General features: G+C 39.7%; 1 protein-coding gene across 2 annotated transcripts in view; it reads right to left on the reverse strand.

The window, feature by feature from the left end:
* UPF2 (UPF2 regulator of nonsense mediated mRNA decay) overlaps positions 1-14,138 on the reverse strand; it is a 54,965-nt gene continuing 40,827 nt past the window's right edge. The window contains exons 20-22 of one of the 2 annotated variants that reach the window (XM_058022854.1): positions 11,307-11,448; positions 7,591-7,711; positions 1-1,206 (exon numbers count right to left, since the gene is read on the reverse strand). In XM_058022854.1, the coding sequence (XP_057878837.1) occupies positions 1,197-1,206; positions 7,591-7,711; positions 11,307-11,448 (273 nt within the window). In that variant the 3' untranslated portion in view covers positions 1-1,196. Of the gene's footprint in view, positions 1,207-7,586; positions 7,712-11,306; positions 11,449-14,138 lie in introns of those variants that run through there. The other variant, XM_058022855.1, reaches the window with a different exon arrangement.

A 14,138-nucleotide genomic window follows, 5' to 3' on the forward strand; every position in this document is an offset into this window, starting at 1 on the left:
TGACTCTAAATTACAACACTTTATTGCAGCATTGGCAAAGGTCAGATTTCTGAAGCTGGTGAAGATCGGGCGGCATTTCTGTATGAAATGTTACAATTTTACAAGTCTCTCTTCCTACATGCAGAAACCAAAACCAGTGGTAAAAAGGATTTTAAAAGAGCTAGAAAAAAGAATTAGTAACATACAGATGGGCTCTTGAACTCAATGAACTACCTCTACCTGAAAGCAAACAAAACCCTACGCTAATAAATAACAGATTGTCAGAAACAGACCAAGAAACCTCATTTCTACTTAGAAAAAAATAAAAATTCTACTTGTTTCCAGACTTAAATCTTTTTTTTTTAACTTTTTGTTTGTTTCAATAGACACAGAGGCTTATCAACCCATGAAGATCAACAAAATATTTGGATCCACTCCTTGACATCCTCCTGTTATGCTGACTGGCACGTTTTGGTTTACAATGATACATACAATGGGCTCAACTATATCCCTGTCCTTAGGCTGGTGTCAGGCTGATCCAAGCAGTACGAGTCAACACCCCGTGTTCATCAACTTCACTTTCTATTTTAAACCTTAACAGACATTTTTACCTCCTTGGCTCTTCAGTTTTGCACCCCTCCCCACCCCCTTTCTGGCACATCTGGCAGCAAAAGGCTCTTCCTTAACCAAGAACATTCTGGCTGAGGAGTGTTTGAGAAGTTATCCTACTCGGCAGGGTTTTCTTCCGCGTTTTGCTGTTTGCTCTATGTGTTTGTACCGCAGATCTGCAGCCCCCAAAGAACATCCTTCCAACACACCAAGTGCTCGAGTGGGAGACAAGGTAACTGTGGCGAGTTCAGAGCTTTATTTCCCTGCAGGCTGAGCTGCCAGAGGCCTTTCCCCTGGCAGTGCCAGCGGCCCAACTCCGGCTGCTCCGCCCAGCTGCTCGCAGGTCAAGTTCCCCATCGCTTCTCTTCTGCTCCTGTGAGAAGAATGAACCCTCGAGGCGGTTCCCATAACAAAAAGCTTTTTTTGGAGGGGTGGGGGGGGAGAGGGGAGGCTGCTCTTCGTGCCCCACGGCCCCAGCCTGTCCCAGGTTTCGGTTCTGAACGCTCTAGGCTGACATGCTGAGATGTGTCCACTGCTCTCGTTTCATCGCTGGAGGACTCCACAACACCAGAGATACAGGACCTAATGAAATGACACTGGCGGCTGGATCAACGTCTCCTGAGGGAAGAGCACAGACAGGAACCACATCAGCCTCATCTGAGGGGCCCCAACAGCAGCTGCCACTCATGCTGATTCTTTTTTACCCTCAAAGTCACATATTGCTCTTTTCTGCACAACCATTTCACCAGACAAAAGCAGGGGGATAATCTGCACGTGATAGGTGAGTAATGCAATGATTGACTCTCACAATTAACAGACAAATGTCATGGATACAGGTTAAGAAAAGTTTTACAGATTTATAGTTATGTTGTACCCCTCACATGGGGGTCACCAGGCTTGTCACTATGGAACACCTGACCTCCAATCAGGGTTTGAGGAAGAAATCTCCACCCCTGGACAGAGAAGAAGGGGTTGATGGACAGAACTTTGGGAGGGGTTAAAGGGTTAAAAAAGGAAAAATTCCATTGTGAAGGGGCCGAGCACATGGCAAGGAAAATCCTTTGCTCCCTTTTTTCTCTGTTCAGTCTTCTGTTGTATTTTTGATAAGGTTTAATAAACCTTCCCAAACTATGAAAAGTGAGCTGTTTCTCATGTGCACCTTATCATCACAGATGAGATGCTGAACTACTGAAGCACAGTTGTGAATTTGCTGAAAAAAAAGTTATTGTGAATAGTTTTCATCTTTCTGTGCAGTTTCTTAATGCTTAGAAGTTCTGCAGAAATGTTACAAAGGGCTTTCTAGAAGCAAATAATTGGTCAGAACCTTTCTTAGAGTCAATTGGTGCATTTAAATCTTCCACCGTCCCTTGTTCAAGAAACACATCCCAAAATGTGACCAAAAGTCACATTTAATTCTCTTAAGAACATGCAAATAGCAGAATGGCATTGAAGAATGACAGCAGTTTGTAGGCAGGGGATTCAACAAGACCAGGCAATGCAGCAGTAAGGCCACCCCAGTGTCACTGACTTCAGCACAATGCAGTTACTGCATCTGGGCTCCTTTTAGCTGATTTTAGGCTGCAAATTAAAATTAATAATAGACATCAAAATAAAACTTCAACATTTACAATTCCAAGAAAGTTCCAGGGCTATACATGGAGATTTTTTTACCATGCAAGCACAACAGTTCATGTTTCTTTACAGCAGTGCATAATCTTCCAGTGTTTGTTCAACAGTCATTTGATCTCAACCTGGCTTTTACTGAAGATCTTGCAAGAAAAATGCTACAGATATGTAATCTGGACATAGCAACTTCTGCACCTCTTGTACCAGATGAAGCTTTCACACTAATTCTGTATTTGTATGTATTGCTTTGTTCTATTATCCAGTATTTGTTTATATAAAAATGCTGTGTTATTTTGCCAGGAAGTCCTGAGCTGGTGCATCATTAGACCTCACTGCAGCACTGCTTCTATTATTTGGTTTTAACCACCTGTGAGTGTTACATAATGTAATATCCCAATTCTTTGTGGCACACTCAGCATCAGAACACTGGCTGTGTGCTTTCAGTAGAAAAGAACTTTGATTTTTATTTATTTAGTAGACTGACATCTCCCTTGCAGAAGGTCACAGCTGAGGGCAGACATCACTGAATTGCAGGATCATGCTTTTAACTCTCCATCTCCTCTTAGAAAAATAATTCTACTGCAGCTGCCAGTGCACATCTGCTGGTGGCAGATCCTGTGTCAGGGGATCACAGCAATGTGCTGTGCCAAAAATAGCAGCAGGAGTTTTTCCCAATCCAGGCATTTCACATTTGTGTCCAAGCCAGTAAACTTGATCCAAACCTGTATATGGCAAGGCCAAACTCAGCACACAGATGTAATTAAAACCATCTTGAGCTCTGTGTGTAAAAGGAATCAGTTCTTGGCAGTCTCCTCCCACAGTCCCTTCCTGCCACTGCCACAGTGTTGATGTGTATGAAATTCACAGTCAGCCTCTCACTGCCTGCTGTGACAGGAAACACACAGAACCTCTGCCACAAACCAGGGCTGGGGCACAAAGCTGGCAGCCAGGAAAACACCCAGAAAATCACACCACAGCTATGGAATAACCACAGAGTCATGGCACAGGTGAAGCTGGGAGAGCTCACTCAGCAGGACAACTTCACAGCTTAAACTGAGCAGTGCCCAGCAGAGTATCAATAACCAACTCCTTTCTGCATGTGCTGACATCACAAGATCACCAAAATATCTTTATTTCTTGACATGTGAGACCTCTGAAGTTGGATTTCACACTTATCCCTAATCCCCTCATGTCCTCCAATCCACAACACTGCATTTCTGCAGTGCTGCATTTCTTCACAAATCTCCTCACAAACTTCCAGCTCCAGACAACTCCTCTCCCAGTTCATTCTGCTTTGCTTTTCTCAACTAATCTCAGCTTCCATGCTCTTTGTTCTCTCTCCCCTAAGCACCCAAAACCACAAACAAGAAACAGAAAACACCAAGGTGCCCATTAAAAACCTTTCATATCTGCCTTATCACATTCCATACTGTGAACATCAAAAGTCAAAATAAACCACACAAGCTGGACTCCCTTAAGTAAGAGAATCTTAACTTCTGTGAGTTATTTTATATCCTTATCTATACATCAAAAATAAAATGCTCTGACAAAGTGAAATCAAAGTCAGTGTGTACAGTGGGTTGGAAAGTTTTTGGAGCTGCAGGGATTTTTGGTAGGTACCTGTTGTTATTATTTACATTGAAAGAACCTTTTAAAACACAGGAGTCTTTCTAACTGAGCATGGCTTATAAATACAATTTTGCCTTCCATTCCCTCTGAACTGAACTGTGATCAGGGGTCTGGGTTAGACTCTCACCCTGCCTGCAGAGCTCAGCATTCACCATCCTGCCAAGGCAGGCACCTGAGGCTTTGCTGTTCTTTTCTGCTCAGCTCCAGTGCAGTCCAGAAGGAGCTGCAGGATTTGGAGCCTCCCTTCCATATTCCTCCCTTTGCTTCCCTCCCATGAAACAGCTGAAAATTTGGGGTTTGGAATTTCTTGGCTGTTTTTGAAAGGCTTATCTCAGTAATAAGAGAATTCAAAGCTTCATAAAGCAGAACTGTCAATGCACCAAGTTCATGACAGGTGATGTATGAATTGTGTTGCTCCAGCAGCTGAAACAGGAAATCATGTTAAATTCACATTTCTCCTTATTACCCAAACTCTGATTTTTCAGCATTAATGCAATATTCTTTATGATGAGAATATTTAGCTAATAAAATCCCAGCATCCTGTTATTACTGTAATGCTTCATTTTTCTTTATTAAATGGGTTAAAGAGAAATAAGAGTCCGATGTAAACAGGAGACCTGAGATCACCATTTAACTTGAATATGATTTGGTTTGCCAGCCTGCACCTGCATCCCTAGGGGAGCTTTGGACACAGGCAGGCCCTATACTATGTTTTGAAAACAGCAACAAATTTTGAAGCTACTTCTTTTAATAAGGAGAAGTTTAACAAGATAAAATCCTTGGTAAGGCCCTGCTTCTCAACAGAAGAATTACAGGGAGAAATTTGACTTTCTTGGTAATCAATGTTTTTAAAATTATTTTATATAATATGGTTATTTTCAGTTCACTTTTAAAACCAAGCCATTTAATGGATTTCAATCCTCTTAAACAAAGGAAAACACTTTATATTTTAGGAAGCTGTTCCTAATGGTACCAGTCAATTTTTATGATAATCCCATCACCAAAAAAAATTACTTTAGTAAATTTTGTGTTTCTTGAAGATAGTAGTTTAATAGCCTGAGAGCCAAAGGCCTCTCTCACCACACAAATGCTACAGAACCAGAGGCAAGAGAGAAAATAGTTTTCTTCCCAGTGCTGCTGAAGCAAATCAAGGAACTTTACTTTTCATGGAGTCACAGTAAATTATCTTTAAGACCAGCCAGCTTTAAATGTACAAGTTCCAGAAAGAATCTCCTCCCTACAGGAGCAGCAGGTCTCAAAACCTGAGGCAATACAAGCAGGCAATTCCAAACAAACAGAAAAAAACTCCAATTTTTGATCCAGCATTTTGCACATGTTAAATAATAATAAATGTGACAAAGCTTGCAAATCTCACTGCATTTACTTTAGTACAGAACAAGGACATTAACAGAGGAGAAAAAGTAAAAACTGCAGAAGATTTATCTTTTTTTAAAAAACATATAGAGGGCAAATTGCTTAGTGAGATCCAGGTGTTTGAGGCCAAAAACATGGAAGAACCCAATGCTCCCTTCATTAATCTCTGAAATGAACTGCTACAATAGGTACATTTGGATTTAACTTCCTAAAAAGTGTTTGAAACACAGTGCTTAGGGCATGTCCTACAACACAAAAGCAAAGGTAAAAACAACAAATCAATTTTTCTACTCTCAGCACTGCCTGAAATGCAAGAAAGGCCTCATTCCTACCTCAGCTATCAGAACCTACAGTGCAATCAACCAGATTTATTTGCTTAGATTATCCTTAACCTCAAGAATTTTAAAATAATAAGTTGTATACCTTAAAGAAAGCAGCAAATTATTATTGCCAGTAAGACTGAGTGATTTTGCAAGAAAATAACATTTCAGTTTGGTTCATGTACAAAGAACCAGCAACAACACAACAGAAAGTCCTCATGGAAGTGACAACATCTGTGTTACACCATTGGTTCCACCAGGCAGGAATGTGAAACCTTCTCTACACAGATATGAAAATCTACATCTCAGTTCCTATCTGCTCAGGGACACCCTCCAGTACCCTCAGAATTTACAGGGTAACTTTTTAACAAAGCATAAGGGGGTCTGTGTGAGAATGCAGTGCAACATTTAAGGTCAGAAGACAATTTTCAATATATCCTACAAATCAGAGGCTCTAAGAATGTAGGCAACAACCTGTGCCAGTGGGAAGCCATTGGTGGACCCACAGTCTCCCAGAAATAAATGGAGTTAGGAAAAGTACCAGTTCCTTATGCAGGCTGAGATGGCTCAACTGATGCATGACTGCCAGGCAGAGCACTGCAGTACAAACAGATAAAATAAACCTGCTCAACAAATAAAATATACCTGCTCAACAAATAAAATATACCTGCTCAAACAAACTTCCTGCTCTCTGTTCCAAGCAGCTTAGGGATTAAAAGGAACAAAGAGGAAACTCCATAAGAGAAAACTACATCAGAACTGCAAGTGCATGGCACTTGAATAAGCAAACACCACTCAAACTGTTTGCAGGATAACATCTGACCTACTTGAGTCAAGTCCTAAATTATGTTGTCCCTACAACGTCACAATATACAAAGTTTTCTAAAGAAAATAATTTAAAGGAAATGTACAGATATCACATGTACTGGTCTGGCTGCTGTATTTAAAGAATAACTGCAGCATGCAGCTCATGCCTGAAAGAGCAGAATGCTGCAGCTGTTAATTAAACACCTGCAAATATTGTGGCAATTCAGTGTACCTGAACACTTTGTATTCCTACAACAGCATTAGGTCACAGTGATATGAAAAAGCTAAATGGAAAGCACTGCTCATTTTAGTGAGTTTCATCTGGTTCATTTAAAAAAAATATTTCTTTTAAACTGCAATTTTTTCATTTTTTTTTTGTACAAGCAGTGTCTGTATGAGGTCCCAATGGAGTGAGTGATCATCAGGACATAATCAAATGATCATAAACATGTACCATGAAGAGGCTGGAAATGCTACTGGAACACAGAAATAGTACATTACATTAACTTATTTGCAGTTTACAAAGACAGACTCATCAGAAGGTAAAATGTCCCTTCCCAGCTGTTGCTCCTATCAATCCACCTTCCAAATGAACTTGCAAAGAAAACAGAAACTTGAAAGCAAGTCTGCATTTCACCGAAACTCTGTCTATTCAAATGTGTGCTGCAGGGCTAATTTAATGTTCATTTGCCAGCTTCCCCTGAGTGAGAAAAGACACACACTAAAGCCTCAGAACAACTACTAAGCAATCAGGAATGACTCTTTTCATGTTAATGCTGGTTTTGGCAAGCTCTTGAAGATAACAGATTAATAGCCATAAATTGAAAATTCTGCTCAGTCTTCCCCACTTTTACTATATTTACTTTCCATTCAGGGCATCAAATACAGAGGATTAGGTGTCAAAATCAGCCCACAGAAAGAGCATAAGAATTTCTACAAATACTAAAAAAACCAATCCTCTCCCCCTCTCATGGAGAAAGCAGACATGCATCTGTTGCCCTACAAATAGAGGCTCAGATTCCAGCAGCCATTTCACAACTGATAAACAATCTTTTGGCTTCCAAATGTCACAGAGGTACAGACACTGTGTCAGAAACACAAAACATTGCTTGGCATTTTAAGAGAATGCTTTAGAATGGAACCGACTGCCCAAGCACTCACTACAGAGACCATTATCTCATTCAATTATGAAGATAATGACTTGCCTAGAACCAGAATTACCACATTTAAGGGAAGATTGTCCTACCTCCCACCGGTTTTAAAGATTAGATCTGCATTAGGTGCTCCCTTCGGATGCTGGTACCGAGGCCGCCGCTCACGATTGGTATTTGCTGGAGCTGGACGCTGTGCCAGAGACTGCAACATTTCTGGGATTTCAGGCACAAGGAAAGGAAATAGAAGAAAGTTCAATACGTTTTCTATGATTCATTTTTACATAGGAATTTACACATGCACATCTCACTGCCATTTACACTTACACTTTGCTGTAGAGTTAACACTCAATAAGTTAATTACAAAAAGTTACAAGTTGTATGCACAGCTTTGATAAACCCAAGCTACCCCACAATATGAACTTGCATTTCCAGATGTTCCTGCAGAGGGAACTGCCAGCAATGGTTTTCATCACAGATGCTCAAGAAAAGACCTGCAAAAAGACCTGCAACCTTTTCTTTCTGAACACATCAGGCACCACTTTCTTCATCAATGATCAGGAACAAAGACACACAGCAGCACGAGTGGCCTCCAGATTAAACCTGCCTGGAATAGCAACAACTGGACAATGCTGCTGCCAATTAAAGACTCAGCAAGAAGCCTGTCCTAAAATTAGGCATTGCCAGTCAGGTATTGAAGTCTAAGCTTGGCATAATTGGATCATTTTCCAGGGAAGTCAGGCACCTGAAGAAGGTGACTCAGCTGACCTACATTGCACCAGCTGTCCCACGGGAGGAGTTTTTCACTTTATCATCAGTGGGAATAAAAAAGAAAAATGCAGAAGTGAAGCTCACACTGCCTAGTTTAGCCCTGGACAGCCAATTTATGGGCATTTTAAAGGGTAGTATTGTATTTTGCCATTTGGTAAAACTTAATATCTAAAATTTTATTTCATTTTTTAATGATAAAAAATTGTTTCTTTACTAGGCTAAGTTAATGCTTATTAATTAGCCAGTATAATTACAGATACATCACAGGAGGTAACCTTTGCCAATCTGTTAATACATCTAATGGAAAGTATTCCACCTACAGTCCACCTGAGCAGGGATCTACATTACTCAGCAAACAGACAGATGGGATAAATGAAGGGGAAAAGTGGAATAAGCTGTTAAACAGATTATGTTTGAACTCTGTCTGGTTCTCCAGTCTCTGGTAATCTCATTGGGACACACACCCATCACCTGCTGCACACACAGGGCTCTCAGTGGGGCTGAACTAGAGACTAATGAGGCTCCCTCAGCATTCACAGAATGCAGGTGGAACATTCAGTGAAGTTACCCAGGCAGTCTTGGGGAAACTGGGAAACTGGGAAACTGTGACTGATTCAACCTCTGTGCCAGCAGTCAGTGTGTCAGTACAGCCCTGTATGCATGTTGTGTCCACTGAATTCAGCACCCTGACAGCCCATGTTTGTGAACATGGAACATCACCTTCCCCCCAGCCCTGTGTGCCAGCAGAGAGCCCTGGGGGCAAGGAGAGACTCAGCAGGAAAAGCAATGAGGGAGCCCAGCCAGGCAGGTGGGAGCAGCAAGCACTGAATGAACAAGCACATGCACATCTGCCCCCTCTGCCTGCCACTGCAGGGGAAAGGAAATATGGGACTGGGAAGTTCAGAACTGGAGGATGTAACAGAAGGCAGAGATGGCAGGGGAGCACAGTGTGTTTTCTAGGCTGAAGGCACATCACCAAACCTCTTTGGTTTTCTAGTGAAGAAAAAAAATAATCTGCACAGAAAAGTACCAGTCTAAATTAGAGAACCACCCAAGTTCCTAATAGTTCTTTAAATTAAAAAATCTTTGTAATATACTAAGCCTTGCTGAAACATTAAATCTTTATCAGATACTACTTTGAAGTACATTGGTGAATTTCCATCTGTGAGCTACCCTGTGCAGATGAAAAGCACAACAAGTACATGTGCAAACGTTGGGACAACCCTGAGGCATCCTTCCAGAAACTGAGAATTCTTTCTCCCTCAGTAACTTCAAAGCTGCAAACAGAAATTTAAACCCAACACTTTCATTCAATGAGTAGGTACCAACTTGTCACAGACAGGATGACTCTTCAGAAGTAACAATCAACTGCAAAAATCTAAATAAAATATTGTTCCAAAGGTGAATGTAATTTGGCCTGTTTAATTTAGCCTCATTGAAAGGTCTTTTGTAGTTTGGTCTTATTCTGTATATTACCCAGGTTAAGATGCATCAACAGCTGTTTTAAAAAGGGATGCCAATTATGGAAAAATCTTTTGCTCCTGTGTTGACTTCCTTCCTATATTGTTTTATACACAGCAACTAAATAAAAATCTATGAGAAATTTTTTAAAAAGCCTATTTCCAGTTATAAATTCACATCAGTTTTCTGATTTTGTCCAAGAGAAATAAATCAAAGTGATCCCTTTTTGGATATAAAGCACAATTGCTCACAGTAAAGTCCCAATGGAGTTAAACAGGTTCATTTTGGATATCAACAAAGTCACGCAACAGTATAAAACCCAAATGCCATGACCAGTACAAGTATTAGAAGTATCTAATGAGGAAAAACCCAGAACAAGTCTGAGAGAAGCACTAAAATGTCTAATTCTAGAGTCTCTCTCCACCTTTCTCACAAGTGGGCTTTGTAAGAGCAGAGTGTCTCAGGAAAGTTTCTGCTAATTACCATGTTTTACACTAAGAATATATTGTGTTACCACTTCAGAGCTCTGCAAACATTCTCTCTGGAATATACTCCTTTCTACAATTACAAGTTTAGTTCTGGTACTATAGAAGTTCTGCAAGAAGTACTGGATTCCATAATGTTTTAAAATTAAAACTGCTTTAATTTCCCACTTCTTGATGAACAATGACCTTTCACTAAATGCCTTAAATGAGATTTCCTGCTAATTAACTACTTACACTGTGATTACCACCAGACTACAACACCTTTACAAAAAGAAGCAGAGCAAAAACTTCTGAGATGTTAAATGGAAACAGTAACATAAGACATCAGCTTTATTGGTCTGGCTTTGTTTACTATCTGAGTAAGCAGAGGGAAGTGGAATCTGAAGAAAAGCACAACCCAAAACAAACCACCCAACAACTAAACACATGAGGTGCACCTGTCTGGGGACTGTAGGATCTGTTGCATGAACTGTTTGCTTCCATCTGCCCAGGTTCCAAAGTGCCTGATTTGCCTGTCTTCAATACATAAATTAATCATGTAATCTGTAAAAATCCCTCACTTTGTTAATATATGCTTATGCTCCAGATTTGAGGTCTCCTAGAACCTTTACAAACTGAAGCTGAGGTAACATTTTATAGTTCTCTGGTGAAGATTACCTCAGGACTTGCAAGACTAAGGAGTCTAAATATTACTAATATCTAAAACACTTATTAATAGTTTATAAGCAGAGCTTAAATTACACCGAATTCATCTTGTATCCAACTCAATTGCCTTGCAGTAAACATCACATTGATTTTGCATTACCTTAATTTTAAAGGACAAGCTCAGTTCTTCCCCTTTCCCAGAATAAATGAAAATGCTGAAATTTGAGACCCATTTGAAAATTCCTTTTCATGGAACAGCTACAAAAACTTCTTCAAGTATAAAGACCAGGGAGGAAACAATAAATGACTAAAACTAAAATACAGGTTTTCCATAAGGACTGCAAATCAATAATTAGAACTTCAGCTGCTAATCATCACAAATAATGCTTTCTGCAGATCCACAAAGGTTCTCCTGAGAATAAAAACTCAGTCCTTGGTGATTTTCTTACCTTGATAGTCCTCTTGTTCCTGCCGTTCATTGATATCCAAAGTGAGCTTTTTCATCCTCATTCTCTCCTCCTGTTCTGCTTGCTGCTGGTTCCAATGGTTTGCAGCAAGTTGGGAAGACATTGGTACATTTAGGATCTTAAACTGCAAATGAAAAGAAGTTTTTAAGTGCCATCAGAGAAAAAAACCCAACCAACACAAAACAATCCAAAATAGAGAAATGCTATGGTTATTTCTAGGTTATTTCAATGAGGTACTTTCTACAGAAGTTCCTACTGTGAAGTGTGTTGTTGGTTTGTTTTGAACCTCCATTTCACATTAAGGAGCATAAGAAAATGCAAGAGCTGCTAAAGACACAGAACACACAAAAAAGGCTGAGTTCAAAACCTATAACACACAGTATTCACATGAACAAAACCTGACTGTCTTTCCCTAGGAAGGCACAGCCATGTGCTTTATTTCTTGTTTTCATAACAGCTGATTTGCCCACAGGGAATTGCCCTGGTCTTGAGCTAAAAGCACCACAGCTGGTCCAGAAAGCTGCATCTCCCTCCTCAGTCTCTTCCTTCAAAGAGATGAAGCCCCCTGAGCAGAACATCTACTACTACCCCTTGTGATAACAGAGGAAAAATACTTCAAGCATTTCGCACATTCCCTGGAATTCTCTGGCCAGTACATTTCTTTTTAAGAATAACTCTGGCTTCCCAGTGCTTCTTCTTAGTCTAGAGACAATCATGGTGTCAGATTAAACTTTTCCTCCTCCCCCATACCCAAATGTGCCCACCACACATTCTGATTTAAACCCATTATCTGATTTGCCATAAGGCACACCAGGTAAGCTTGGCACTCCCACAGAAGTACCCTCTCTCTGGAAATCCAGCTGATATTCTCAGGAAGGTGTAGGGAAGGTGATCTCTTTCTCCCCAGAAAATCCAATTTGTTACTTCTAGATATCTATTTTTTTACAATTGTTCCAGAACAGAGAAATAATTCTTAATCTTATCCACAACTGAAACAACAGTTCTAAGAAAATCCTTAATGCTAAAGTTTGCAAACATTTAGAACAACCTCTCTTCCTCCTTCAACTCCATGTCCATTAGAAATAAGTATTTCTATGCCATAAGAAGGATAATGCATTTAAGGACAATCACTCTCAATATTCCATGAACTACTCTGAATCCTGCTCCTTGTTACTCCTCATGGGAGATCTATTCCCAAAGAAACAGAAGTAAATTCCTAAGTGTTCTTTTCTGTTACACTGTCAAAAGCTGCAGAGAGAGAAATTATCAAAACCTCTGCTGAGAAGATTTAGAGTAAAAGCAAAATCCTCACCACCTGGGGTTGGTATTTAATGCAATAATCACTAAAGAGTCTCAAGGTATATCAGAGAGCAAAGCCCCACTGGCAGCAGTGTTGAGTGTGAGAAGACTCAGATGAAGCACTGGAAAATAAACTGCCTTTGAAACAGTACAGACAGACTCTTGTAAAGATCTGAGAAAAACTTGGGTACAGTAAATCCCTAAACCCTACCAACTACAAGATGAGATTTTTTGGGGGTTGGGATGAGGGTAATAGCATATTATATTGAACATAAATATGAGCTTGTTATTAAGGTGTGCAGAGGAACAAAAATGGAAGTTGAAATTCCAAGAGCAGAGTAAGCTCTGGTTACTTATTGCTGAGCAGGCTGTGCAGGTTCCCAGATATCATCAACTGAACTTCAGGTAAACTACACAAATAACTAATCCATTAGCAGCATTTCATGATAAAAATCATTCCTCAGCTTCACCATTAAGCTCCTCATCCATTTTAATGTGGCCTTTATATGTTCTCTGTTCTATAGATTTATCAGCTAAATGGGATTGGTGTTTTCAGACAGGATGCTTAAAGTAGAAAAAGGAAACTGAACTATAGAAGGGTGAAAATGAGAGAAACAGATCCAGAAAAACAACAGCCTGGCAATTAACAAAACACCACTGAGTCACTATCTCAAGGCAATCAGCTGCCACCTGAAATCAAGTCACTGATGACAATTACTACAGGATATGATGATTACTGAACAACTGAAACATTTCCTATTTGCAAATAGTGAAAAGGTGTATCAAAAACTCTTCTCAAATCTGTGAGATGGGGGCAGGATGGAGGATTTCTCTCTAAAGCATGTCAAACTGAATAAAAAAAATCATTATTTAGAAGACTAGACCACAAATTTTATAAAAGTGCCATGAGATAAAGACATGAAGATATAAATGATATAAAAAATTTCACATTCAGGGAGAGATTTGACCATTCCATGGATATTATCATTCTTTTATGAAGCCTTGCTAAAAATCTTTCAAAGGGAAGGTAATCTTTTGTCTTAGGCAGTAACCACATTTCTTGACTTTCTTTTTACTGTCTGTATCTCATTTCAGTTCATACCTACCTGGCATAAAACTTCTGATTCAGAAACACCAAATTATATTAGATACAGCTCAGCTCTGATCCCTTATGATCCCAACTTTATTTCCCCTTGCTCTGTCATGGACCATGGATAAATCACAATGCCATCATCTTAATTTCAAATAACCATGTTAGGTTCTACTGCTACTAGTTTTCTAAGTTTTGAGGATAAAATATGATGTCTTGTCACTATCAGCCTGCAATGACCATTAATTTGGATTTATGCAGCTGGTAAATACCAATCAGTTGCTCTTGTATTACTTCCAAAAGTCTACTTGTCAATGCTGCACTAAAATCTGGGTGGATTTTCAAAGTTTTGAGGCTAAAATAAAGTGTTTTGAGGAAAAAATATGGTGTCTTGTCACTATCAGCCTGCAATGACCATTAATTTG

The sequence above is a fragment of the Melospiza georgiana genome, chromosome 4 (assembly GCF_028018845.1).
Source record: "Melospiza georgiana isolate bMelGeo1 chromosome 4, bMelGeo1.pri, whole genome shotgun sequence".
Classification (NCBI taxonomy): domain Eukaryota; kingdom Metazoa; phylum Chordata; class Aves; order Passeriformes; family Passerellidae; genus Melospiza; species Melospiza georgiana.